Source organism: Pezoporus flaviventris, unplaced genomic scaffold (assembly GCF_033815535.1).
Source record: "Pezoporus flaviventris isolate CSIRO_AGI_PZ_B2104156 unplaced genomic scaffold, CSIRO_AGI_Pfla_v1 ptg000122l, whole genome shotgun sequence".
NCBI classification, from domain to species: domain Eukaryota; kingdom Metazoa; phylum Chordata; class Aves; order Psittaciformes; family Psittacidae; genus Pezoporus; species Pezoporus flaviventris.
In genome coordinates this window covers 7,708-35,706 of record NW_026892670.1, presented here as the reverse complement: position 1 = coordinate 35,706, position 27,999 = coordinate 7,708, and the positions used below count along the sequence as shown (strand labels likewise).

General features: G+C 52.7%; 1 protein-coding gene across 1 annotated transcript; it reads left to right on the top strand.

The window, feature by feature from the left end:
* On the top strand, window positions 1–27,999 carry LOC133282388 (BRD4-interacting chromatin-remodeling complex-associated protein-like). Its single transcript, XM_061478405.1, is given in 17 exon segments — window positions 1–163; window positions 10,925–10,970; window positions 11,361–11,403; window positions 11,876–11,941; window positions 12,536–14,461; window positions 16,092–16,628; window positions 18,170–18,320; window positions 20,268–20,395; window positions 21,924–22,031; window positions 23,413–23,471; window positions 23,557–23,705; window positions 25,007–25,101; window positions 26,623–26,725; window positions 26,840–27,322; window positions 27,325–27,780; window positions 27,783–27,950; window positions 27,953–27,999. Coding segments are annotated over 16 exon segments (4,560 nt in total). The 5' UTR covers window positions 1–163; window positions 10,925–10,929.

The following is a 27,999-nucleotide window of genomic DNA, read 5'->3' as shown; positions in this document are numbered from 1 at the left end:
CCCCGTACCGCGCCTGCCTCCCCTTCCCTTCATCTCTCCAACGGCGCTGGGATCAGGCACCGCGTTGAACCTCTAAGTGTCGGTGCCCGGCGGGGTCCTTGCGTGCGCCGCCCGTGCGGGGATGTCCGGGAGACCCCGCGCCGGGCGCTGCTCAGACACCACGGTGAGTCCCTCACAATGCAGCGATTTCGCCTTAAATCGCTTTAACCGAGGCCGAGGCCACCGGAGCCGCTTCCCCCCCGGCCCGGACAACGCCGCCGCCGCCGCCGTCGCTCCCCGCTCCTTGCGCCTCTCCCCAAGCACCCTCCGAGCCTCAGCCCCTGAGGCCCGGCCCCGCCGCTTCAACACCCCCCCCCCCCTCTTTCCTTCTCCTCCTCCTCCTCCTCCTTCACCTCCATCCCGCTCCTCCTTTCCTCCCGCTACCGGACCGGCCTCTTCCTCCCGGGGCGGGCATGGTTGTGTGGGTGCCCCCCCCCCTACCCCCCCCCACCCTCTTCCCGAACCCAAAATCACACTGTTTCAACCCAAAACCCCACTATTCCAACCCGAAATCCCCGTATTCCAACCCAAAATCATCCTTATTCCAACCCAAAATCATCCTTATTCCAACCTAAAATCATCCTTATTCCAACCTAAAATCATCCTTATTCCAACCCAAAATCATTCTTATTCCAACCTAACCCCCCCCTTATTCCAACCCAAAATCATCCTTATTCCAGCCTAACCCCCCCTTATTCCAACCCAAAATCGTCCTTATTCCAACCTAAAGTCCCCCTTATTCCAACCCAAAATCATCCTTATTCCAACCTAAAGTCCCCCTTATTCCAACCTAACACCCCTTTTTCCAACCTAAAATCCCTCTTACTCCAACCTAACCCCCCCTTATTCCATCCTACAACCCCCCTATTCCATCCTAAACCCCCCCTTATTCCAACCTAAATCCCCCCTATTCCAACCTAACCCCCCCCTTATTCCAACCTAAAACCCTATTCCAACCCAACCCCCCCATTCCATCCTAACCCCCCCTTTATTCCAACCCAAAGCCCCCCTATTCCAACCTAAAATCCCCCCAATTCCAACCTAAATTCCCCCTTTCTCCAACCTAACCCCCCCTTATTCCAACCTAACTCCCCTCTTATTCCAACCCCAAAATCCCCCCTTATTCCACCCCACTCCCCCTGCCACTTCCCACCCGTATCCCACCGGGAAGCGCCTTATCCTGGAGGAGCATAACGATAAGGAAAGGGGGGTGTGAACGGTTGGGTGCCCCCCCCCCAATCCCGCTCCTCCTCTTCCCATGGGATGCACACGGGTGGGAAGCAGAAGATCGGGATTAACACCCCCCCCCCCCCCGTTACCGGGGTGCCACTGGAAAACCGGGAATGCCGCGCTCCGGCCTAGCAGTGCCAAACGGAGCCATTCCCGATCATGGGAATGGCTTGCTCCTGGGTGGGATTTTTGGGATCGACGTGGCTTTTTGGGATGCTTAAATCCCCCCCCCCCCCCAACCCCGAGCTGAATAAAGGACATTGGCTGCTCCTCAAACCCTTCTTCTAGTTGTCATTTCCCCTGCTCCGCTGCCAGGTATCCCACCTTTCCCCATGGATAATCCCGGCTCCGTCATTCCCAAATCCCCGGCGGTTTTCCCTCTCGTTTGCTCGCAGTCATTCCCTGTATCCCCCCCCCCCCCCCACCTCCATTTGTAGTGGGTTTTTCCCTCTTGGAATGCCGCCTGGCTTCGGTTGTGCCCATCCAGTTGGGATTCCTGGATCCCAAGGGAAACTGAGGCAGCGCCAGGCTTTGGCATCCCGGTGGGATGGGGAAAGGAGCATCAAGGATTGGGCTGATCTTTGGGTTTATTAGCTGTTATTTATTAGTTATGAGCTGTTATTAATGTCCTTATCGCTGTCGTCGGCGTTATTATCGGTAGTGGCTGTGTTTGCATCATTATTGGCAGTATTGACATCGTTATTAGCAGTATTTGCAGCATTGTTAGCAGTTTTTGCAGCATTATTAGCAGTATTTGCAGCATTATTGGGAGTATTTGCGTCGTTATTAGCAGTATTTGCAGCATTATTTGCAGGATTTCCATCGTTATTTGGAGTATTTACATCATTATTAGGAGTATTTCCATCATTATTAGGAGTATTTACATCATTATTAGGAGTATTTACATCATTATTAGGAGTATTTACCTCATTATTAGGAGTGTTTCCATCATTATTAGGAGTATTTACATCATTATTAGGAGTATTTACATCATTATTAGCAGTATCTGCAGTGTTATTAGCAGTATTTGCAGCATTATTAGCAATATTTTAGCATTGTTAGGTGTATCTGCATCGTTATTAGGAGTATTTTCATCAGTAGTAGTAGTAGTTCCCTCATTATTAGCAGCATTTTCATCATTATAAGCAGTATTTGCATCACTATTAGCAGTATTTTCGTTGTTATCACCGGTATTTCCATTGCTGTTAGAAGTATTTCCATCTCTCTAACGAGTGTTGTTATCACTATTAGCAGTATTCCCATCGTTATTAGCAGTATTCCTATTGTTATTAGCAGTGTTTCCGTCACTATTAGCTATATTTACATCATTATTAGCAGTATTTCTATCCTTATAACCAGTATTTTTATCACTATTAGCAGTGTTTCCGTCACTATTAGCAGTATTAGCATCATTATTAGCAGTATTTCCATCGTTATTAGCCGTATTTCCATCCTTATAGCTAGTGTTTTTATCACTATTAACAGTATTCCCATCGTTATTAGCAGTATTCCCATCGTTATTAGCTGTATTTCCATCGTTATAACCAGTGTTGTTATCACTATTAGCAGCATTCCCATCGTTATTAGCAGTGTTTCCGTCACTATTAGCAATATTTACATCATTATTAGCAGTATTTCTGTCCTTATGACCAGTGTTGTTATCACTATGAGCAGTATTAGCATCATTATTAGCAGTATTTCCATCGTTATTAGCCATATTTCCATCCTTATAGCTGTTTTTATCAATATTAGCAGTATTTCCATCATTATTAGCCATATTTCCTTCCTTATAGCTAGTGTTTTTATCACTATTAGCAGTATTTCCATCGTTATTAGCAGTGTTTCCGTCACTATTAGCAATATTTACATCATTATTAGCAGTATTTCTGTCCTTATGACCAGTGTTGTTATCACTATGAGCAGTGTTTCCATCACTATGAGCAGTATTAGCATCATTATTAGCAGTATTTCCATCGTTATTAGCCATATTTCCATCCTTATAGCTAGTGTTTTTATCAATATTAGCAGTATTTCCATCATTATTAGCCATATTTCCATCCTTATAGCTAGTGTTTTTATCACTATTAGCAGTATTTCCATCATTATTAGCAGTGTTTCCGTCACTATTAGCAATATTTACATCATTATTAGCAGTATTTCTGTCCTTATGACCAGTGTTGTTATCACTATGAGCAGTGTTTCCATCACTATGAGCGGTATTAGCATCATTATTAGCAGTATTTCCATCGTTATTAGCCGTATTTCCATCCTTATAGCTAGTGTTTTTATCACTATTAGCAGTATTTCCATCATTATTAGCCGTATTTCCATCCTTATAGCTAGTGTTTTTATCACTATTAGCAGTGTTTCCATCGTTATTAGCAGTATTTCCATCGTTATTAGCAGTATTTCCATCATTATTAGCTGTATTTCCATCGCTATAACCAGTGTTGTTATCACTATTAGCAGTATTCCCATCATTATTAGCGATATTCCCATCATTATCAGCAGTTTTATCATCACTGTTATCAGTGTTTTCGTTGTTATCACTACTATTTCCATTGCTATTAGCAGTATTTCCATCATTATTAGCTGTATTTCCATCCTTACAACCAGTGTTTTGTCACTATTAGCAGTATTTCCATTGCTATTGGCCATATTAGCATCATTATTAGCAGTATTTCCACCTTTATTGGCAGTGTTTTCATTATTACCAGTATTTGCACTGCTATTACCAGTATTTTCATCATTATTAGTAGTATTTTCATCACTATTAGCAGTATTATCAGCATTATTACCACTATTTCCATTGTTGTTATTAGTATTTCCACCATTATTAGTAGTATTTCCATCATTGTTAGTAGTATTTTCATCATTATCAGTAGTATTTTCATCATAACTACCAGTAGTTCATTGCTAGTAGCAGTATTAGCATCATTATTAGTACATTATGACCATTATTCCCACTATTAGCACCATTATTCCTATTATTAGCACCGTTATTCCTACTATTAGTACTGTTATTCCCACTATTACCACTGTTATTCCTACTATTAGTACTGTTATTCCCACTATTACCACCGTTATTCCTACTATTAGTACCGTTATTCCCACTATTACCACCGTTATTCCTACTATTAGTACCGTTATTCCCACTATTAGCACCGTTATTCCTACTATTAGCACCGTTACACACACTATTACCACCGCTATTCCTACTATTAGTACCATTATTCCCACTATTAGCACCGTTATTTCTACTATTAGCACCGTTATTCCCGCTGTTAGCACCGTTATTCCTACTATTAGCACCATTATTACCACTATTAGCACCGTTATTCCTGCTATTAGCCCCGTGATTCCTGCTATTATCCCCTGAGTAAGTGAATGGAGCCCATAGGAACGTGTTGTATCCATGGAGTAAGTAAATGGAGCCCATAGGCCTGTGTTGTATCAATGGAGTAAGTGAATGGAGCCCATAGGAATGTGTTGTATCCATGGAGTAAGTGAATGGAGCCCGTAGGCCTCTGTTGTATCCTTGGAGTAAGTGAATGGAGCCCATAGGCCTGTGTTGTATCCATGGAGTAAGTGAATGGAGCCCATAGGAACGTGTTGTATCCATGGAGTAAGTGAATGGAGCCCGTAGGAACGTGTTGTATCCTTGGAGTAAGTGAATGGAGCCCATAGGAACGTGTTGTATCCATGGAGTAAGTGAATGGAGCCCATAGGAACGTGTTGTATCCATGGAGTAAGTGAATGGAGCCCATAGGAGCGTGTTGTATCCATGGAGTAAGTGAATGGAGCCCATAGGAACGTGTTGTATCCGTGGAGTAAGTGAATGGAGCCCATAGGAACGTGTTGTATCCGTGGAGTAAGTGAATGGAGCCCTAGGAACGTGTTGTATCCATGGAGTAAGTGAATGGAGCCCATAGGAACGTGTTGTATCCATGGAGTAAGTGAATGGAGCCCATAGGCCTGTGTTGTATCCATGGAGTAAGTGAATGGAGCCCATAGGAACGTGTTGTATCCATGGAGTAAGTGAATGGAGCCCATAGGAACGTGTTGTATCCTTGGAGTAAGTGAATGGAGCCCATAGGAACGTGTTGTATCCATGGAGTAAGTGAGTGGAGCCCATAGGAACGTGTTGTATCCATGGAGTAAGTGAATGGAGCCCATAGGAGCGTGTTGTATCCTTGGAGTAAGTGAATGGAGCCCATAGGAGCGTGTTGTATCCTTGGAGTAAGTGAATGGAGCCCATAGGAACGTGTTGTATCCATGGAGTAAGTGAATGGAGCCCATAGGAACGTGTTGTATCCGTGGAGTAAGTGAATGGAGCCCATAGGAGCATGTTGTATCCATGGAGTAAGTGAATGGAGCCCATAGGAACGTGTTGTGTCCATGGAGTAAGTGAATGGAGCCCATAGGAACGTGTTGTATCCATGGAGTAAGTGAATGGAGCCCGTAGGCCTCTGTTGTATCCTTGGAGTAAGTGAATGGAGCCCATAGGAACGTGTTGTATCCATGGAGTAAGTGAATGGAGCCCATAGGAACGTGTTGTATCCATGGAGTAAGTGAATGGAGCCCATAGGAACGTGTTGTATCCATGGAGTAAGTGAGTGGAGCCCATAGGAACGTGTTGTATCCATGGAGTAAGTGAATGGAGCCCATAGGAACGTGTTGTATCCATGGAGTAAGTGAATGGAGCCCATAGGAACGTGTTGTATCCATGGAGTAAGTGAATGGAGCCCATAGGAATGTGTTGTATCCATGGAGTAAGTGAATGGAGCCCATAGGAATGTGTTGTATCCATGGAGTAAGTGAATGGAGCCCATAGGCCTGTGTTGTATCCTTGGAGTAAGTGAATGGAGCCCATAGGAACGTGTTGTATCCATGGAGTAAGTGAATGGAGCCCATAGGAACGTGTTGTATCCATGGAGTAAGTGAATGGAGCCCATAGGAACGTGTTGTATCCATGGAGTAAGTGAATGGAGCCCATAGGAACGTGTTGTATCCATGGAGTAAGTGAATGGAGCCCATAGGAACGTGTTGTATCCATGGAGTAAGTGAATGGAGCCCATAGGAACGTGTTGTATCCATGGAGTAAGTGAATGGAGCCCATAGGAACGTGTTGTATCCATGGAGTAAGTGAATGGAGCCCATAGGAGCGTGTTGTATCCTTGGAGTAAGTGAGTGGAGCCCATAGGAACGTGTTGTATCCTTGGAGTAAGTGAATGGAGCCCATAGGAATGTGTTGTATCCATGGAGTAAGTGAATGGAGCCCATAGGAGCGTGTTGTCTCCCATCCATATGGATGCGCTCCTGGCTGAATTCCCATCCGGAGGGGGTGCTTCCCGCTGGAATTCCATAGCAAAAGGGATGTGATTCCCAACGCCTTCCCAGTCCTGGCGTTTTGGCCACGGGATTGGCAGCTTCCCCCCCCTTTCCCGCCTGGATTTGGGCACATTCCTCCTTTTTCCTCTTCTTTCTTCCTGCCGTTTCCTTTCCCGATCCCTCCCCTTGCACGCCAAGAACTTGGAATTCCGCAGTGGGAAAAAGGAATTCCTCCAGACTCCGGTTTTCCCTGCTGGAAAACCACTGCTCTCATCCCAAACCCAGGAATTACGGCTGGAAAACCACTGGGAGCTGCTCCTCAGTTTCCTGCTGAACCGGGAATGACGTTTCCAGCCCGGGAATCCCATTCCTCCTCGGCACAACAAGGGTTTTCCACTTGGAAATCCAGTGCTTTGCTTCCCGTTGGCTTCCTCCTCCCAAGGGAATGCGAGCCTGGAAGTGATTTTGAGGGAATGGATGCATCCCAAAGCCTTTTCCTGCTGCCCTACAAACCGAGGAGGAATTCCTAAAGGGAATGTGGCTTCTCTCGGAGCAGGGATAGGCGGTGTCCGTCTTTCCATCCCTATGGATGGGATCCAACGGGCTGGAAGTGCCAAACCTCAGCTCCTCGCTGCCGTGAGGAATAAGAAGCTGGGATGACGGTGATGCCAGGATGTGGGAATGCCAATGGGAATGGAGGAGGAGCAGCTGGAGACAGTGTTTTCCTTTAGGAATCCTCCCTGTAACAAACTGGGGTCGGGATTCCTGAATTCCATTCGTGTTATCAAGGCAGAATTCCTCAGGGCTGGAATCTTCCAGCTGTCAAATGGGTGCAATATTCCCAACATCCCGAGGAGTTGGGGGCGTTTTGTTCTAGGCATGGCCCAAACCATTCCCGGGATGTGCAACCGGAGCTGGGTTTATAGGGAAGCGCCTCTTTGGGAAGCGATTCCCGTCTCTTCAGGGCATCTTGATCCCATGGAATTCCCACCTTCAGCCTCTTTTAAGTGGCTCCTTTCCAATCCTTATGGTTCCAGTTTGTCCCGGAAGAGGGAAAATCCTTGCAGCTGGAATAATTCAGGAATAAGAGAGTCATTGGTGAGGAGGAATAGCCCAGGGAGAAGAGTGGGCTTAAGGAATTCCAGCAGCTGGGAATGCCGGTTCAGGTTTGAGTGCAGCGATGGATTTGTGCGTCCCTATGGAGCTCTGTCTTGTATTCCAGAGTTTATCCCTCTTGCTATTCCCTGTTTCTGGATCTCCCGGATGAGGTGATGGTTTTCCCTGTTCCGGATCCATTCCCTCACCTCCCAGGCCTGGAAAACCGGGATGTTCCATTGGATACAAGCGCTTTCCTCTTAGCCTGTGTCAATGAGGGTTATTCCAAAGAGGAATTCCGTGTATAACCTGATCCCTGCTTTGGTGATGTTGTGATGGTGCTAGGAGGATTGATGGAATTGTCGGGATGGAGGCATGGAAGTAAATCCCATCGGGAGACCAGCGGGATGTGGGAGCCCGGATTTGAGCTTTAGTGGTTTGGAATAGCCTGGAATTCCCAAATCCAGCGGGATCCTTTTGGAAGGGAAACAGACCCCGGCGCTGCTTATCCCTCATACAGCTCCCAGTTTCTGGAATGGGCTGTGGGGTGTGTTGTTTCCATCGGAATGTGAGTGTTGGGATGGGTTTCCAAAGGGATCCTTCCCTTCAATCCCAGTGGGAGAAGTTGAGGCTGCAGCATTCCCGCACTGAAATGGAGATTTCCTCCATTCCTGGTGGGATTCCCGGTGGGATTCCTGATGACTCTGCCCATCCCTCAAGCGGGAAATGGGAATTCCCAGCTTCCTTCTGCAGGGAAATGGGAATTCCCAGTTTTTTTTTCCCTGCTGGAAGATGCCTTTGTTGTTGGGAGGTTTGTCCTTCTCATCCTTCTTTTGCGTTATTTATCGGGATGCTGGAAAAAAGAAGGGAATACCGGGAATTCCCTATTCCCTTGTTCTTGTCATTCCATGCTTGAGTGATGCTGATGCCCTTTGGTGCCACCCGGAGCTGTCAAAAACCAGGGAATTCCCATTTTTCCCCCCTCTCTGGAATAGCAGCTGCACATCCTTGGACCTGGAATGAGTCTGGATGTTGGGATAATGGGAATGGGAAGAGAAATGGAGGCTTCTGCTGGTGCTCTTGGGCTTTGGTGGCTTCTTGGGTGCTTTTATCCATGGCCTCGGTAAGCCTGAGGAATGCTGGGATGGGTTGGGATGGGAAGGAGCTGGAATCATCCAGATCCAACCCACAGGGACACTGGCCATAGGGCAGGCTGCTCCTTGGGCACGGCCAGGGATGGAGCATCCCAACCTGCTCCATCCAACCCATCCTCATCGGAAGAGCTTCATCCCAAGAGCCCATCCAGCTCCTCCATCATCTCCTCATCCCATCCCATCCATCCCGTGTCCAAAGCCCCTCTCCAGGTCTCCTGATGTTGGGAAGCCCAAAACTGGTCCCAGTGCTCCCATAGGACACAGTGGGGAGCTCCCATAGGAGACAACGGGGAGCTCCCATAGGACACAGTGGGGAGCTCCCATAGGACACAGTGGGGAGCTCCCATAGGACACAATGGGGAGCTCCCATAGGATGCAATGGGGAGCTCCCATAGGACACAGGGGGGAGATCCCATAGGACACAACGGGGAGCTCCCATAGGACGCAGTGGGGAGCTCCCATAGGACACAGTGGGAAGTTCCCATAGGACACAGTGGGGAGCTCCCATAGGACACAGTGGGGAGCTCCCATAGGAGACAACGGGGAGCTCCCATAGGACACAGTGGGGAGCTCCCATAGGACACAATGGGAAGCTCCCATAGGACACAGTGGGGAGCTCCCATAGGACACAATGGGGAGCTCCCATAGGATGCAGTGGGGAGCTCCCATAGGACACAGGGGGGAGATCCCATAGGACACAACGGGGAGCTCCCATAGGACGCAGTGGGGAGCTCCCATAGGACACAGTGGGAAGTTCCCATAGGACACAGTGGGAAGTTCCCATAGGACACAGTGGGGAGTTCCCATAGGACACAGTGGGGAGCTCCCATAGGACACAGTGGGGAGCTCCCATAGGACACAATGGGAAGCTCCCATAGGACACAGTGGGGAGCTCCCATAGGATGCAATGGGGAGCTCCCATAGGACACAGTGGGGAGATCCCATAGGACACAGTGGGGAGCTCCCATAGGACACAACGGGCTGTTGGTGGCTCCCATGCAGCTTCTCCTCACCCAGCATCCCAAATCCCTCTCCTCGGGGCTGCTCCATCCCTTCTCCTTGGCCTTGGAATTGCCCCAGGAGCAGGAGCTGGTTGAGCTCTGGGAGCTGCTCCAGGTGGGATGGATTCCCAATGATGTGCTGTGGGTCCATCACTTGAGTGCCCTCATTGGCTCTTCCATGATCATGGAATGGTGGAGGTTCCAGTTGGGTCTCCATGAACCCCCTCTGGGCTTGGAAGCCCCTTTCCAAAGGGAATTTGGGCTTTGGATTCACTCCTGGAGCCGGGAAGCTCCTTGTCTCCGGGTGCTATGGGATGGCCTCAGCTTCCCAAGACTGATCCCAAAGTTGCTGTCACACCCCCCGCATTCCAATCTTTATCCCTGAGGATTATCCCAAGGGCCCCTGTTGCTGTTACCGCACCCACATCCTGTGGGCTGGAATTCCTAAACCCCGTTCCCTTTCCCGGTGCCGTCTCCTTGTCTGTGGTTCAGTTTTCCTAATGGGATAGTCTGGGAATTGGGAGCAGGAAACTGTTCATGGGAGCAGAATTCTCCAGCCTTGGAGCTTTCACCGTTCCCGTTATCCATGGAATTCCATGGCTTATCCTGAACATAATTGCAATGGAAGTTGGGTTGTCCAAAGGCAGGATCTTCATCCGAGTGGAGCTTCAATGAGGTTCTCCACTTCCTTGACTTGCATTGATGGGTCCAGCCCTCAGCTTATGGAATTCCACCTTCAGTCCCACCTTCCCTAGGGAAAACGCTTCCAAATGCTTTGGCCATAGGGAAAACTGTGGGATCAAACCATAAGATGGGCCTGGGGGTGCTGGGATGTGGCTGGATCCAGATCCTGGAGGATTCAGGACCATGGTGTGGGTCCATGTGGGTGAAACCAAGGCCCGGGCATTCCAGTTTGGATTCTATGGATGCAACTGGGAGAACTGGTGATGGAATCCAAGTGGAGATGGGTTGAGTGACCCCAGAGGAGGCTGGGGCTTGGTTGGGCACTGGGATGGGGTGTTTGGGATGAGGGAATCCCACGGGATGTAACGTTGGTGCCTTTGCTCTTTGCAGTTGACATGGATGATGAAGACGGCCGGTGCCTGCTAGATGTAATCTGGTGAGTAGCTCCCTCAGCTTCCCGTATGGAATGGGATGGGAATTCCACCCCCCTTGGTCCATAGGCACATCCCCAGAGGCCTAAAGTCATCCCCAGATCCCAAAATCCCTCCTGCATTGATGGGATTTGCTTCCTGGCCTGGAGGTTTTCGTGGCTCCATGCCATGAGGAGGAGGCTCCACTCATCCCTTGAGCCACTTCCAACACGGATCGATCTCATTTCTCCACTCTTTTGCCATAAAATAAGGGCTTTTGGGGATCTCTACACGTTAAGATGATGCCAAACTGTTGGTCAGCGGATGGTCCAATGGGATTTATGGTGATCCAGGAAGTTGCTGGGAAGTGGGGCTGGAAGCGTGGCCCCGTGTCCATGTGGTGTCTTGTTTTACAGCGATCCTCAGGCCTTGAACGACTTCCTCCATGGATCTGAAAAGGTGAGAGATGGAATTTCCATTCCCAACCCCACTCCATTCCCAAACTTGGAATTGCCCAACCCCTGCCCAGATGCACCCCAAACCATTCCCCAAACCCTTCTCAATCCATTCCCAACCCTTTTCCCAACCCCTTCGCAATCCATTCCCAAACCCTGTCTTCCCCAGGCTCATTCCCAAACCTTTCCCCACCAGCCTCCCTTTGTAAAGGGAGTTTTCCTTCCTTCAAACAAGGGGATTTTCCAAAGTCATTCCCAAATCCAGGATCCTTGGAGTTTTTAGGACCTGGGGGGGAGCCCAACCAACGTTCTGGCACCTCTTGGAGGGATTTGGGATCACTTGGAGCTGATCCGGAGCTGGGAAGCGCTTGGTGCTTCCCACACATCCACATTGAGCCATTTTTTCCCATAGTTTTCCTCATTTTGGGATCCATCTTTTCTCCCAGGAGAATAAATCCCATCTTTTCCCATTGCAGATTGACAGTGATGATCTCCTGGACAACACCGGAGATGCAGCCAGCTCCTTCTTTGAAGGTGCTGGGGTATGTACTTCCATGGACACAGTATTCCCTTTAGGAATGTTCCCTTTCATGTAGGGGGGGGTGGTCATCTCCTATCGTTATTTTGCTGGGAATGGGATTATTCCCTAAGGAAACAATGAGGTTCCAAGTCCTCTTTTTGGGGCTTTTCCCCCCAGATTTGGGTTATTTTGCATGAAATTCCCGAGTTTTTGGTTCCCCCTTTAATTTCTTCATTCCCAATTATGAGAAATCTTGACTTAATCATTAATTATTAATGATTAATTAATTAATAATGATTAATGGTTAATGTGGCTCTTCCCTTTATTCCTCACCCCTGCGCCGCTTCCATTCCCTTCCCCTCCGCTCGCCGCTTGGGCTGGATTCCCACCAGCTCCCGGTGGCATTCCCAACCCTGCTTCCCAAATGGGATCCCAATTTGGCTTCCTGGAGCTCTTCCATTCGCTTGGGGGGGGGGGGTGTCTTCTTCCTATCCCCTCCCCCTCCATGAGGAAGGGGTTGGTTTCTCCTTGGATGGGAGATGCCCATTCAAGGGGTGGTGGATGCGGGTTGAAGGCATCTCCCCATGCTTGAGTTCAGCGCCGCCTTCTCTCTTAGCTCCACGTCCAGGAGGCCTCTGGGAACCACCTCAGCACGGAGCAGAACCAACCAGCGGCCAGCGTGGACCTGGACTTCTTAGAAGATGACATCTTGGGGTCCCCATCCAGCACCGGGGCCAACCTGGCCAACGCGGACCAGCCCTGCGACATCCTCCAGCAGAGCCTCCAAGAGGCCAACATCACCGAGCAGACCCTGGAAGCAGAAGCTGAGCTGGACCTGGGCTCCTTCCAGCTCCCCACCCTCCAACCCGTGGTGCAGGCGACGTCCGACGGCACCCCCCAGATCTTCTCCGGTGGGGCCGACCTCATCGGGCTGCAGCAACCCACGGTGCTCACCCACCAAGCGCTGGTGCAGCAGTCGGTGGGGGCCGACGTGGTCAACAAGGCCATCAGCGTCCAGCCCTTCCTGCAGCAGGTCGGGTTGGGGAACGTCACCATCCAACCCATCTCCAACCTTCAAGGCTTGCCCAACGGCAGCCCCAGCGGGACCTTGGGCATCGGGCCCATCCAAGTGGTGGGGCAGCAAGTGATGGCCATCAACCAGTCGGCGCAGCAGATCATCGCCAAGCAGGTCCAACCGTCCCAAGTGGCCACCATGCCCGTCGGGAGCTACATCACCCAACCAGCACCCGAGCAGCAACAGGTCACCCTGGCCTCAACGGGGGTCTCTCCTCAAGGTGCCGGTCTCGTCATCCAGAAGAACCTGCCCACGGTGGCCACCACGACGCTCAATGGCAATTCCATGTTCGGAAGCGTCGCCGGCACTCAAGGCTCCCAACCTCTCACCGTCACCTCCAACCTGAGCAGCCCTTTGGTGCAAGCCCAGAACGTCATCATCCATAGGACGCCGACCCCCATCCAACCCAAACCTGCCGGCGTCCTCCAGCAGAAGCTCTACCAGATCACCCCCAAGCCCTTTGCTTCCAACAACACCACTTTGACCATCCAGAACGAAGCCGCCCTCCAGCAGCAGAAGGCCCAACAGAACCTCACCTTCATGGCCAGCAAACCGGGGCAGAACGTGGTCCTCTCGGGCTTCCCTCAAGGCCTCCCAGCCAACGTCTTCAAGCAACCCCCACCCCAGCAGCAAGCCCTCAGCAAACCCATGAGCGTCCACTTGTTGAACCAGGGCAGCAGCATCGTCATCCCGGCCCAACACGTCCCTCAGGCCATGCTGCAGGGCCAGAACCAGTTCCTCCTCCCCGGCCAACTGGCCGGCGCCTCCACCGTGCAGCTCCCGCAGCAGCTCTCGGCTCTTCAGGCCAATATGGGCGGCCAGATCTTGACCGCTTCCCATCCTGGTGGCCAAGCCCACATCATCACGAGCCAAGGGCCCGGTGGGCAACTCTTGACCAACCAAGCGTTGCCGGCGCAGCTCCTCACCAACCAGAACATCGCCAGCCCGCTGAACCTAGGCCAGGTCTTGACGTCGCAGAGCGCCCACGGCACCGCTCACATCCTCTCGGCTCCCATCCAGCTCCAGGCTGGCCAAGTGGGCCAACCGGCCCTCTTCCAGATGCCCGTCTCCTTGGCGGGCAGCTTGAGCACCCAAAGCCAACCGGTGATCCAAGGGGTGACCTTGCCCAACCAAGTGGCCATGCTCAACGCCACCGAGAGCATGGGGCAAGCGGTGAGCATCCAACCTTCTGCTGCCACCACCAGCCAAAGCCCTGGCCTTGGGCAAGCGCAGGCAAGCACGGGCACCAACCTGTTGGCCAACACGGAGCCGGCATCCATCCTGACGGTGCAGACCTCCCAAGCTGCTCCTCTCCAGCTCAACGTCCCGCCGGCACCTCCAAGCCAACCGCCCGTCACTTCCCAAGCCAGCCCCACGTTGGCTTCCAGCCCGGAGAAGATCATCCTGGGACAAGCAGCCCCCGGTGCCGTCATCAACCAGGACTCCATGCAGATGTTCCTGCAGCAGGTAAGGAGAAGCCGGTGGTGGTCTCCAGCTCCCGTTGACGTTTGCTTCCACCGCGGTCTCCCAACGGCGTCGTGCTCCTTGCCGTGGTGTCTTCGCCACCATCACGATGGGCTTGGAAGTGGGGCTTGAAGGCGGTGCCTTGGTTTTGGAAGGAGGAACCTCGTGGATGGGGTGGCCCTCACCCCCGTTCTCCTCCGTGTGCAGCTCAGGGTTCATCCCACCTCGTGGTTTTCCACCTCCAGGAGCGTGTTCCAAGTAGTTGGGTGGCTCTAGGGGTGATGGTGGTTGGGCCCCACCATTGGATGGGTTGGGGAGGAGGGGTCCAGTGGTGGTTGTGGGCATCTGCGTTGGGAAGGGCTTTGGGGACGTCTTGGATACCGGGTTTGATCCCTAAACTCCTCCGGTGGAAGTGCTTGAGCTATGAGAGGGAGGAATGGGATGAGAGCAGGAGCTCTCATCGGTGGTCATGGCATCTCAATGGTGGGAAGCTTCAGCTCCCCCTTTGACCTTGCTGGGGTTGCAGGAACTCTCAGCCCCCCGGAGATGTTGGGAATCATGGAATTGGTGTTGGGAAGGAGCCGGAGATCATCCAGATCCAACCCACAGGGGCACCTTCCATAGGGTTGCTCCAACCTGGCCTTGATGGCGCTGGAGCATCCAGACCTTCTCCATCCAACCCATCCCGGTGTCCCACCACCCTCATAGGGAAGAGCTTCCTTCCAAGAGCCCATCCAGTTCCTCCTCATCCCATCCCTCCATCCCGTGTCCAGAAATTCCCGGTCTCCCGGAATTGGACTTGCCCCATGGGCAGGCCCTTGCCCTTGGAACTGCTTGAGCTCCATGAGGTTCTCCTCCCACCTCTCCGTGTTCCTCTGGATCCCCCTTGTCCATGGATCCCCCTTTCTCCACGGGGCCTTCCCAATGAGTGGAGTGGGAAGAGCACAGGGCTGTGCCTCCAATCCCACTTTTCCCTACGTAACCAATGGAAGCTCCATGGTTTCACCAGGGTGGGAAGGAGGAAGCAGGATGCTCCCTCCACAGCTGGAATTGGATGGCACTTTTCTGCTCCATGGCGGGGGTTCACCCCTTGTGCTTCCAAAGCCCAATTCCCAGTGGAATTGGGAATTCCCAATTCCCGAGGTGGGGTCGGGAATGAGCGAGCTGCAACCGAAGCGGGGCCAAAATCCTTCCCCTTCCCATTGTCCATCCCTCCATCCCTCCCTCCCTCCATCCCTCCATGCATCCCAAGCTCCGGCTGCTCCCGCTTGCTTGCAAGACTAACCCTCAAGCTGCCGCTTTTCCTTCTCTTCCCATTCCAAAGCCTTGATCCCTCCTTCAAATCCTTCATTTTTCCATAGAAATCGGGATGTATTGATGGGGTGGGGGGTGGTGGTGGGGGGGATGTTTGGAAATGGAGCGCAATTCCTGGTGGGAATCCTGGTACGTCCCTCCCTGCTTCACCCTCAAAGCAGCTGTAAAAGCTCCGGGTGATGCCGGCAGCATTCCCGAGGCTTCCAGCTGATCCCGGAGCCTTCAGGGAGCCGCTTTCAGAGCGGGAATGATCCCGATGGAGCCGGAATTCCTTCCTCAGCTCGCACTAACGTCTTCCTCTTTTCCTTCTCTGTTGCAGCAGAAGCTCCCTGGAGCATCCCCGTCCCCTTCGCTACCTCATCCTCCCCTTGGGGACACCCCGCAGCTCCCGGCTTCCCACCTCTCCCAAATCCCCTCCCGCCCTCCTTCCCAACCCCAACCCCTTTCCCGACCCCCTTCCCAACCCCAATCCCTTTCCCGGCCCCCTTCGGAGCCGCTCGCCCGGCCCTGCACCCCACAAGCCCCCTTGTACCTCATTCCCAACCAGTTATCCTCTTCCTCCTCCTCCTCCTCGCCCTTGGGGGGGGGGCAGCACCCGCTGCGGCCCCCATCCCAACCCCAAGCGGCATTCCCGGCACCACAACCCGACGCCGAGATCCCCCATTCCCATTCCCCCCACTTCCAGCTGCAATTCCCAACCCAAAGCCAACTTAAACCCCCCGCTCCCGGCCACGCTCTGCACCTAAGCACGGAGCAGCAGAGGAGCTTCCCGATGGTCCCGAGCCAATTCCAAACCCTCCCGGCTCTTCCCAATCCCGCTCCTCAACCGAAGCCAATACTGGACAGGTTCCAGCAGGTAAATAAGCACCATCGAAGTGGGGGGTGTGGGGTTGAGGCTGGAATGTGGCCACAGACTTCCAGACATCGGGATGCTGAAGGCGAAATGGGAAGCAAAACCCCGTGCGGGATGCGGCGCGGCGCCGCTTCCTCGCCTCATTCCCGTTCTTCTTGGGGATGGTTTCCCTTGGGAGAACGTCGGGCATGCCCCATTCCCAGCCCCCTTAGGGGTGGCATTCCCATTGGGATGCTCTTGGGATCGCTCCAGACAGCAGAGCCTCACTAATGGAAGTGGGGGGCGGGGGGGACAGGACTGTTTGCCTGTGGGGTACCAGGAATTAACTGGATCCGGGGGGGATTATTTGCTATTCCCAACGCTGGGAATGCCAGGGACAGCACCGGAGCTGCTTTTCCCGACTGGAATTTGATACCACCCCCACCTTGGATGTGGGTTTGGGAAGGGGGGGATCCTGTGCCCGGGGCTCAGTGCCAGCTTCTTGGCTTCTCCTGTTGGGAAAAGCATCGGATTGCAGTGCCAGGGGTGGATTTTAGGGTGCTTTAGGGTGGTTTATGGTGGATTTTGGGGTGGTTTATGGTGTTTATGGTGGATTTTGGGGTGGTTTATGGTGTTTATGGTGGATTTTGGGGTGGTTTATGGTGGTTTAAGGCTTTTTATGGTGGTTTATGGTGTTTCTGGTGGATTTTGGGGTGGTTTATAGAGGATTTTGGGGTGGTTTATGGTGGTTTATAGTGGATTTTGGGGTGGTTTATGGTGTTTACGGTGGATTTTGGGGTGGTTTATGGTGGATTTTGGGGTGGTTTATGGTGTTTCTGATGTATTTTGGGGTGGTTTCTGGTGGATTTTGGGGTGGTTTATGGCTTTGTATGGTGGTTTATGGTGTTTCTGGTGGATTTTGGGGTGGTTTATAGAGGATTTTGGGGTGGTTAATGGTGGTTTAAGGCTTTTTATGGTGGTTTATGGTGTTTTGGGGTGGTTTATGGTGTTTCTGGTGGATTTGCGGGTGGTTTCTGTTGGATTTTGGGGTGTTTTATGGTGGTTTTGGGGTGCTTTATTGTGTGTTGGATTTTGGGGTGGTTTATGATGGTTTTGGCGTGCTTTATTGTGTTTCTGTTGGATTTTGGGGTGTTTTATGGTGGTTTTGGGGTGCTTTATTGTGTGTTGGATTTTGGGGTGTTTTATGATGTTTTTGGGGTGCTTTATTGTGTTTGTGTTGGATTTTGGGGTGTTTTATGATGTTTTTGGGGTGCTTTATTGTGTTTCTGTTGGATTTTGGGGTGGTTTATGATGTTTTTGGGGTGCTTTATTGTATTTGTGTTGGATTTTGGGGTGGTTTATGATGGTTTTGGCATGCTTTATTGTGTTTCTGTTGGATTTTGGGGTGTTTTATGATGTTTTTGGGGTGCTTTATTGTGTTTCTGTTGGATTTTGGGGTGTTTCATGGTGGTTTTGGGGTGCTTTACGGTGTTTCTGTTGTATTTGGGGTTGTTTTATGGTGGTTTTGGGGTGCTTTACGGTGTTTATGGCCTCTCCCCCCACAGGGCATCATCCTGCAGCCGAAGCAGCCCCCGGCCAGCCAGGCCCCCACCGCGCTCGCCCCGTTCGGCACCTCGGCCCCCTCGGTGCTGGTGAGCGGCCCGGGGCAACCGGTGACGGTGACGGTGACAACCACGACCACCACGGCCACTGCAGGTGTGTGGGGGGGGTGGCACATGGGAGGGGGGGCAGGTGCATGAGGGTCCTGGTGCTCGAGGGTCCTGGACCACAAGCATCATGGTGCATGAGCATCATGGTACACCAGTGTCCTGCACCATGAGCATCCTGGTGCACAACCATCATGGTACATGAGCATCATGGTACACCAGTGTCCTGCACCATGAGCATCCTGGTGCTCAAGTGTTCTGGACCACAAGCATCATGGTGCATGAGCATCATGGTACACCAGTGTCCTGGACCATGAGCATCCTGGTGCACAACCATCATGGTACATGAGTATCATGGTACACCAGTGTCCTGCACCATGAGCATCCTGGTGCACAACCATCATGGTACATGAGTATCATGGTACACCAGTGTCCTGCACCATGAGCATCCTGGTGCACAACCATCATGGTACATGAGCATTATGGTACACCAGTGTCCTGGACCATGAGCATCCTGTTTCTCAAGGGTCCTGGACCACAAGCATCATGGTCCATGAGTATTATGGTCCACAAGCATCCTGGTGCACAAGCATCCTGATGCACAAGCATCCTGATGCACAAGTATCCTGGTGCACAAGCATCCTGATGCACGAGCATCCTGGTGCACAAGTGTCCTGGACCACAAGCATCATGGTCCATGAGTATTATGGTCCACAAGCATCCTGGTGCATGAGCATCCTGGATCATGAGCATCCCAGTGCACAAGCATCATGGTCCATGAGTATTATGGTCCACCAGCATCCTGGTGCACGAGCATCCTGGACCATGAGCATCCCAGTGCACAAGTGTCCTGGACCACAAGCATCATGGTCCATGAGTATTATGGTCCACAAGCATCATGGTCAATGAGTATTATGGTCCACAAGCATCCTGGTGCATGAGCATCCTGGACCATGAGCATCCCAGTGCACAAGTGTCCTGGACCACAAGCATCATGGTCCATGAGTATTATGGTCCTGGACCATGAGCATCCCGGTGCGTGAGCATCCTGCACCACGAGCGTCGCATCCCCTTTATGTTGGGGCTTGAAGCGATGCAAGCAAGGGAGCTGGGATGGGATCCATCGGGATGGAGCCATTGGGATGGGATCCATTGGGATGGATCCATCGGTCTGGGCTCCATTGGGATGGATCCATCGGGATGGGCTCCATTAGGATGGATCCATCAGTCTGGGCTCCATTGGGATGGGCTCCATTGGGATGGGATCCATTGGGATGGGATCCATTGGGATGGATCCATCGGCATGGGCTCCATTGGGATGGATCCATCAGGATGGATCCATTGGGATGGGATCCATTGGGATGGGCTCCATCGGGATGGATCTATCGAGATGGGCTCCATCAAGATGGATGCATTGGGATGGGCTCCATTGGGATGGATCCATTGGCATGGGATCCATTGGGACGGACTCCATCGGGATGGATCCATCAGGATGGATCCATTGGGATGGGATCCATTGGGATGGGCTCCATCGGGATGGGATCCATCGAGATGGGCTCCATCGGGATGGATCCATTGGCATGGGATCCATTGGGACGGGCTCCATCGGGATGGATCCATTAGGATGGATCCATTGGGATGGGATCCATTGGGATGGGCTCCATTGGGATGGATCCATTGGGATGGGATTCATCGGGATGGGATTCATCGGGATGGATCCATTGGGATGGGCTCCATCGGGATGGATCCATCAGGATGGATCCATTGGGATGGACTCCATCAGGATGGGCTCCATCGGGATGGATCCATCGGGATGGATCCTTTGGGATGGGATCCATTGGGATGGGCTCCATCGGGATGGATCCATTGGGATGGGCTCCATCGGGATGGGCTCCATCGGGATGGATCCATCGGGATGGGATCCATTGGGATGGGATCCTGATCCTTCCTTCTCCTGCCGGAACGTGAACCCTTCCTCTTGCTTTCCCTGCGCCAGGAATCACGGCCCCGGCGCCTGCCGAGAGCAAAACCTTTGCCAGTGTTTCCACCGCGATTCCCGCTGGGAAAGGGGCCGTGGCCCAGGGAAAGCCGGGAACGCCGCTCGCCATCCAGCAGCCAGGGCAGGTGAGGGAACCGTGTCCATGGCTTTTCACTGCGTTTCCGGGGTCTCCCGCATTATCCCAAGGCTTTCCCACGTTATTCCAAGGCTTTCCCACATTATTCCAAGGCTTTCCCATGTTATTCCAAGGCTTTCCCACATTATCCCAAGGCTTTCCCACGTTATTCCAAGGGTTTCCCACATTATTCCAAGGGTTTCCCACATTATCCCAAGGCTTTCCCACGTTATTCCAAGGGTTTCCCACATTATTCCAAGGGTTTCCCACATTATCCCAAGGGTTTCCCACATTATCCCAAGCTTTTCCCACATTATCCCAAGGGTTTCCCACATTATTCCCAGGGTTTCCTGCATTATTCCAAGGCTTTCCCATATTATTCCAAGGCTTTCCCATATTATCCCAAGGTTTTCCCACATTATCCAAAGGGTTTCCCACATTATCCCAAGGGCTTCCCACATTATCCCAAGGGTTTCCCACATTGTCCAAAGGGTTTCCCGCTTTATTCCAAGGATTTCCCACATTATCCCAAGGGTTTCCCACATTATCCAAAGGGTTTTCCCACATTATCCCAAGGGCTTCCCGCATTATTCCAAGGGTTTCCCACATTATCCCAGTGTCTCCCACATTATCCCAAGGGTTTCCCACATTATCCAAAGGGTTTCCCATATTATTCCAAGGTTTTCCCACGTTATCCCAAGGTTTTCCCACATTATTCCAAGGCTTTCCCACATTATTCCAAGGCTTTCCCACGTTATTCCAAGGCTTTCCCACATTATCCCAAGGCTTTCCCACGTTATTCCAAGGGTTTCCCACATTATTCCAAGGGTTTCCCACATTATCCCAAGGCTTTCCCACGTTATCCCAAGGGTTTCCCACATTATTCCAAGGGTTTCCCACATTATCCCAAGGGTTTCCCACATTATCCCAAGCTTTTCCCACATTATCCCAAGGGTTTCCCACATTATTCCCAGGGTTTCCCGCATTATTCCAAGGCTTTCCCATATTATTCCAAGGCTTTCCCATATTATCCCAAGGTTTTCCCACATTATCCCAAGGATTTCCCACATTATCCCAAGGTTTTCCCACATTATCCCAAGGGTTTCCCACATTGTCCAAAGGGTTTCCCGCTTTATTCCAAGGGTTTCCCACATTATCCCAAGGTTTTCCCACATTATCCCAAGGGCTTCCCGCATTATTCCAAGGCTTTCCCGCATTATCCCAGTGTCTCCCACATTATCCCAAGGCTTGCCCACATTATCCCAAGGGTTTCCCGCATTATCCCAAGGTTTTCCCACATTATCCCAAGGGTTTCCCACATTATCCAAAGGGTTTCCCATATTATTCCAAGGTTTTCCCACGTTATCCCAAGGTTTTCCGACATTATCCCAAGGGCTTCCCACATTATCCCAGTGTCTCCCACATTATCCCAAGGTTTTCCTGCATTATCCCAAGGGTTTCCCCCATCACCCCACCCTTTCCCCCCCATAACTGCCCCCTTCCTCCCCCTCTTTCAGCCCTCCCTTCCTTCCCCACAGCCGAAGCCCGGGGTGCTCAGCCTTGGGAAGGCTCCTCTGCAGCTCCAGGTGGTCGGAAAGGGAATGCCGCAGCTCCTGCCCGCCCAGCCGCTGGTGAGCCCCCTCGCTGTCCCAGCCCCATAGCGGGCCCCCCCCCCCCCAGAGGCCCATTGGGATGGGGGGGTCTTTGCCAGCCCCCAAAGCCCTTGGCTCACCCCAAGGCATTCCCAGGGCGTTCCTGCAGTCCAAACCCTCCTCGAGCCATGGGATCCATCCCTAAATCCCTTTGCTGCCTCCACAATCCCCATCCCAATCCCCCTTCCCAATCCCCTTCTCCATCCCAATTCCCCTTCCCCATCCCAATCCCCTTCCCCATCCCAATCCCCCTTCCCCATCCCAATCCCCTTCCCCATCCCAATCCCCTTCCCCATCCCAATCCCCCTTCCCCATCCCAATCTCCCTTCCCAATCCCTCTTCCCCATCCCAATCCCCCTTCCCCTTCCCAATCCCCCTTTTCCCCATCTTTTGGAGGGGTGAATCCCATTGTGTTGACCCCCACCCCACTGAACCCCACCCCACTGAATCCCACCCCAATGAATCCCACCCCACTGAACCCCACCCCAATGAATCCCACCCCACTGAATCCCACTCCACTGACCCGCATCCCACTGAATCCCTCCCCACTGAACCCCACCCCACTGAATCCCACCCCACTGAACCCCACCCCACTGAACCCCACTCCACTGACCCGCATCCCACTGAATCCCACCCCACTGAATCGCTCCCCACTGAATCCCACCCCACTGAACCCCACCCCACTGAATCCCACCCCACTGAACCCCACCCCACTGAACCCCACCCCAATGAATCCCACCCCAATGAATCCCACCCCACTGAATCCCACCCCACTGAACCCCACCCCACTGAATCCCACCCCAATGAATCCCACCCCACTGAATCCCACCCCACTGAATCCCACCCCACTGAACCCCACCCCACTGAATCCCACCCCAATGAATCCCACCCCACTGAATCCCACCCCAATGAATCCCACCCCACTGAATCCCACCCCACTGAACCCCACCCCACTGAACCCCACCCCACTGAATCCCACCCCAATGAATCCCACCCCACTGAATCCCACCCCACTGAATCCCACCCCACTGAACCCCACCCCACTGAATCCCACCCCAATGAATCCCACCCCACTGAATCCCACCCCAATGAATCCCATCCCACTGAACCCCACCCCACTGAACCCCACCCCACTGAACCCCACCCCACTGAATCCCATCCCAATGAATCCCACCCCACTGAACTACACCCCACTGAACCCCACCCCACTGAATCCCACCCCACTGAACCCCACCCCACTGAATCCCACCCCACTGAATCCCACCCACTGAACCCCACCCCACTGAACCCCACCCCACTGAATCCCACCCCACCGACCCCCCCACCCCCCCAGCCAACCCCCCCCTCCTCATCCCATCTTTTCCCCTCCCCACAGTTCGACACCAAACTGGGCCTGAAGAAACCCCCCGCCCTCCAACCCAGCAAAGAAGCTTGGTGAGTCCCTCCCCATGGATCCCCCCCATGCCCGTTCCATCTCGGGAACGCCGGGAATCCCTCCAGCTCTTCCCGTTCCTTCCAGTTTCCTGGAGCAGCTCCACAAGCACCAGGGCTCCGTGCTGCATCCCGACTACAAGGCCGCCTTCCGCTCCTTCGACGATGCCCTGCAGCGGCTCCTGCCCTACCACGTCTACCAGGGGGTGCTGCCCTCGGCCCACGACTACCGCAAGGGTAAAAGGGGGGGGAATCCATAGGGAATTCGGCCCAAATCCATAGGGATTTGCTCCTCCCACGGCTCCAGCCGTTCCCAAGGGCTTGGGGACCTGGAGTGGTTCAAGTGGATGCTTGGAGGGGGGCCCAAGGGGAACCTCGGCAGCTTCTTCCTCCTCCTGCTTCTCTTTCTCCTTCCCCTTCCCCTTTCCTTTCCCCTTCCCTTCTACTCCTCTTCCTCCTCCTCTTCCTCCTCCCCCCCCCCTTTCCCTTCCCTTTCCCCTTCCCCTTTCCCTTCACTTCCCTTCCTTTCCTTCCCTTCCCCTTTTCTTTCCTTTCCCCTTCCCCTTTCCCTTCCCTTTCTCCTTCCCTTCCCCTTCCCCTTCCTTTCCCCTTCCCTTCCCCTTCCTTTCCTCTTCCCTTCCCCTTTTCTTTCCCTTCCCCTTCTTCTCTTCCTCCTCCTTTTCTCCTCCCCTCCTTCCCCATTTCCCTTCCCCTTCCCTTCCCCTTCCCCTTCCCATCCCATTCCCCTCCCTTCCCTTCCCATTCCCCTTCCCTTTCCCATTCCATTCCCCTTCCCCGTCCCATTCCCCTTTCCCCTTCCCCTTTCCTTCCCTTTCCTCTCTTCCCTTCCTTCCTTCCCTTCCCCTTCCCCTTCCTTTCCCCTTCCCTTTCCCCTTCCTTCTCTTCCCTTCCCCTTTTCTTTCTCTTCCCCTTCTTCTCTTCCTCCTCCTTTTCCTCCTCCCCCTCCTTCCCCTTTCCCTTCCCCTTCCCTTCCCCTTCCCCTTCCCATCCCATTCCCCTCCCTTCCCCTTCCCATTCCCCTCCCTTCCCATTCCATTCCCCTTCCCCGTCCTATTCCCCTTTCCCCTTCCCCTTTCCCTTCCCTTTCTCCTTCCCTTTCCTTCCCTTTCCCTTCCCCTTCCTTTCCCCTTCCCTTTCCCCTTCCTTTCCCCTTCCCTTCCCCTTTCCCTTCGCCTTCTTCTCTTCCTCCTCCTCTTCCTCCTCCCCCTCCTTCCCCTTTCCCTTCCCTTCCCCTTCCCTTCCCTTCCCTTCCCCTTTTCCTTCCCCTTTCCCTTTCCCTTCTACTCCTCTTCCTCCTCCTCTTTCCCCTTTCCCTTCCCCTTCCCTTCCCCTTTCCCCTTCCTTTCCCTTCCCCTTCCCCTTTTCTTTCCCTTTCTCTTTCCCTTCCCCTTCTTCTCTTCTTCCTTTCCCTTCTCCTTTCCCTTCTCTTCCTCCTCCTCCTCTTCCTCCATGGTAGCGCCATAGGGCAGCAGTGGGGTGGGCGCGGGTGCTCAGCGCTCTGCCCCTTGTGCCCGCAGTGGACGAGGAGTTCGAGGTGGTCTCCACGCAGCTGCTCAAGCGCACCCAGGCCATGCTCAACAAGTACCGGCTGCTGCTGCTCGAGGAGTCCCGGGTGAGTCCCCGCGCCGGCATTCCCGGTGTCCCCCCCCTCCCCGCCCCGGATCCATGGGGAGCGCCGTGGGGCGGCCGGGCCGTGTGGGGTGGGTGCAAGCGCTGCTGCTCCCGCGCCTCTTCCGCCTTCCCGCTGGCTCCTTTCGCTCCTCTGGTTCCTCTCCCTCCTCCGTTTGCTCTTATCCTTATCCTTATCCTTATCCTTATCCTTATCCTTACCCTTATCCTTACCCTTATCCTTACCTTTATCCTTATCCTTACCCTTATCCTTACCCTTATCCTTACCTTTATCCTTACCCTTATCCTTATCCTTACCCTTATCCTTATCCTTATCCTTATCCTTACCCTTATCCTTACCCTTATCCTTATCCTTATCCTTATCCTTATCCTTATCCTTACCCTTATCCTTATCCTTACCCTTATCCTTACCCTTATCCTTACCTTTATCCTTACCCTTATCCTTATCCTTACCCTTATCCTTATCCTTATCCTTATCCTTATCCTTACCCTTATCCTTACCCTTATCCTTACCCTTATCCTTATCCTTACCCTTATCCTTACCCTTATCCTTACCTTTATCCTTATCCTTACCCTTATTCTTACCTTTATCCTTATCCTTATCCTTATCCTTATCCTTATCCTTATCCTTACCCTTATCCTTATCCTTATCCTTACCCTTACCCTTATCCTTATCCTTATCCTTATCCTTATCCTTACCCTTATCCTTATCCTTATCCTTATCCTTACCCTTACCCTTATCCTTATCCTTATCCTTATCCTTATCCTTATCCTTACCCTTATCCTTATCCTTATCCTTATCCTTATCCTTACCCTTATCCTTATCCTTATCCTAACCCTTACCCTTATCCTTATCCTTACCCTTATCCTTACCTTTACCCTTATCCTTATCCTTATCCTTATCCTTATCCTTATCCTTACCCTTATCCTTATCCTTACCTTTATCCTTCTCCTTCTCCTCCTCCTCCTCCATCTCCTCTTTCTTCTCCTTCTCCTTCTCCTTATACTTTATCCTTATCCTAATCTTTATCCTTCTCCTCCTCCATCTCCTTTCTCCTTCTTCTTACCTTTATCTTTCCTTATCTTTATCCATCTCCTCTTTCTCTTTCTCCTTATTCTTATCTTTATCCTTCTCCTCCTTCTCCTCTTTCTCCTTCTTATCCTTATCCTCCATCTCCTCCTTCTTCTTATCCTTATCCTCCTTCTCCATCTCCTTTCTCCTTCTTCTCCTCTTATCCTTATCCTTATCCTTATCCTCCTTCTGCTTCTCCTTCATCTCCTTATCTTTATCCTTCTTCTCCTCTTTCTCCTTCTCCTTAACCCTTATCCTTCTCCTCCTATTCAATCTCCTTTCTCCTTCCTTATCCTCCTCCTCCATCTCCTCTTTCTCCTTCTTCTCCTTCCCTTCTCCTTCTCCTTCCCTTCTCCTTCTCCTTCTCTTTATCCTTCTCCTTAACCCTTCTCCTCCTCCTCCTCCTCCTCTTCCTCCCCGCCTCCCATGCAGAGGGTCAGCCCGTCAGCCGAGATGGTGATGATCGACCGCATGTTCATCCAGGAGGAGAAGACCACGTTGGCCCTCGACAAGCAGCTGGCCAAGGAGAAACCAGGTGGGATCCCCAATCCTTTCCCTTGGGAATGGAGGGGGCCAGGAAGGCCGCCGGGAGGCCCCAGCATTCCCAATGGGAACGGAGCTCCTGACTCTTCCCCCTTTTCCCTTCCAGACGAATACGTCTCCTCCTCTTCCTCCTCCTCCTCCTCTTCCCGCGCTCCCGGCGTTCCCTCCTCCTCTTCCTCCTCCTCCTCCTCCTCCTCCTCCTCCTCTTCCTCCTCCTCTTCCTCCACCTCGGTCTCCAGCACCACCCCGACCCCGGAGAGCCTGAAGGCCCCCCCGGTGCCCACCCCTATGGTCCACCCCACCAAACTGGTCATCAAACACAGCGGTGGCTCCCCATCGGTCACTTGGGCCAAAGCCAGCCCGGCTCCGTTGGATGGCGATGAAGACGCTCTTCCATCCCGAAGCAAACCACCCATCAAGACCTACGAAGCCCGGAGCAGGATTGGACTCAAGTTGAAGATCAAACAAGAAGCTGGCTTAAGCAAAGTGGTCCATAACACGGCGCTGGACCCCGTGCACCAACCCCCTAGCACGTGTCGGGTCATCCGAGCCACCGGAGCCACCATGAACGGCTCCCTTGACCACGGAACGTCGGAATGAGCGACAAGAAGCCTATGGTCACCTATTGCCGTTTACCCCTCCGGAAGACCTATAGGGAGAACGTGGATGCTTTCTTAGGGGAGAAAGGCCCCGATCCCGGCTCCAAAAGCACCAAAGTGGACCCCATCCCGGCTGGAAGCAACGTGAAGCCTGAGGATGGCTCCCGGAGCGTCATCACCACCTCCCATAGGAGCCGGGAGAAGCCAACGGAGAAGAGCCGCTTGGAGGAGAGCTCCAAGCTCTTGGTGCCAAGCAAGCCCGAAGACTCCACCAGTGGCCTTCTGAAGGAGCTCGCGGAGGTCGAAGAGGACTTTTACCACGGGATGATCAAACCGGAGCCTCCGGATCAAAGCGCCGGGCCGGAACTCCATTGGGAAGCGCCGTTCCCGGCGGCCAAGCGCCGGAAGTCGGAATCCTTGGAAGTGGATAACGCCAGCTTCTCCAGCGACAGCCCCAAGACGATGCCCTCAACGAGCATCTCCAGAGCGCCATCGACAGCATCCTCAACCTCCAGCAGCATCCCGGCGCTTCCCAAAGCATCCGGACGCCTTCCTCTTCCTACAATTCCTCCTCTTCCCCTTTCTCCTCGCCCGCCCACCGCACGGACACCTTCGTCGCTGCCCCAACCACAACGGTGGCCTTGGCGCCAGGACGTTGACCAGATAA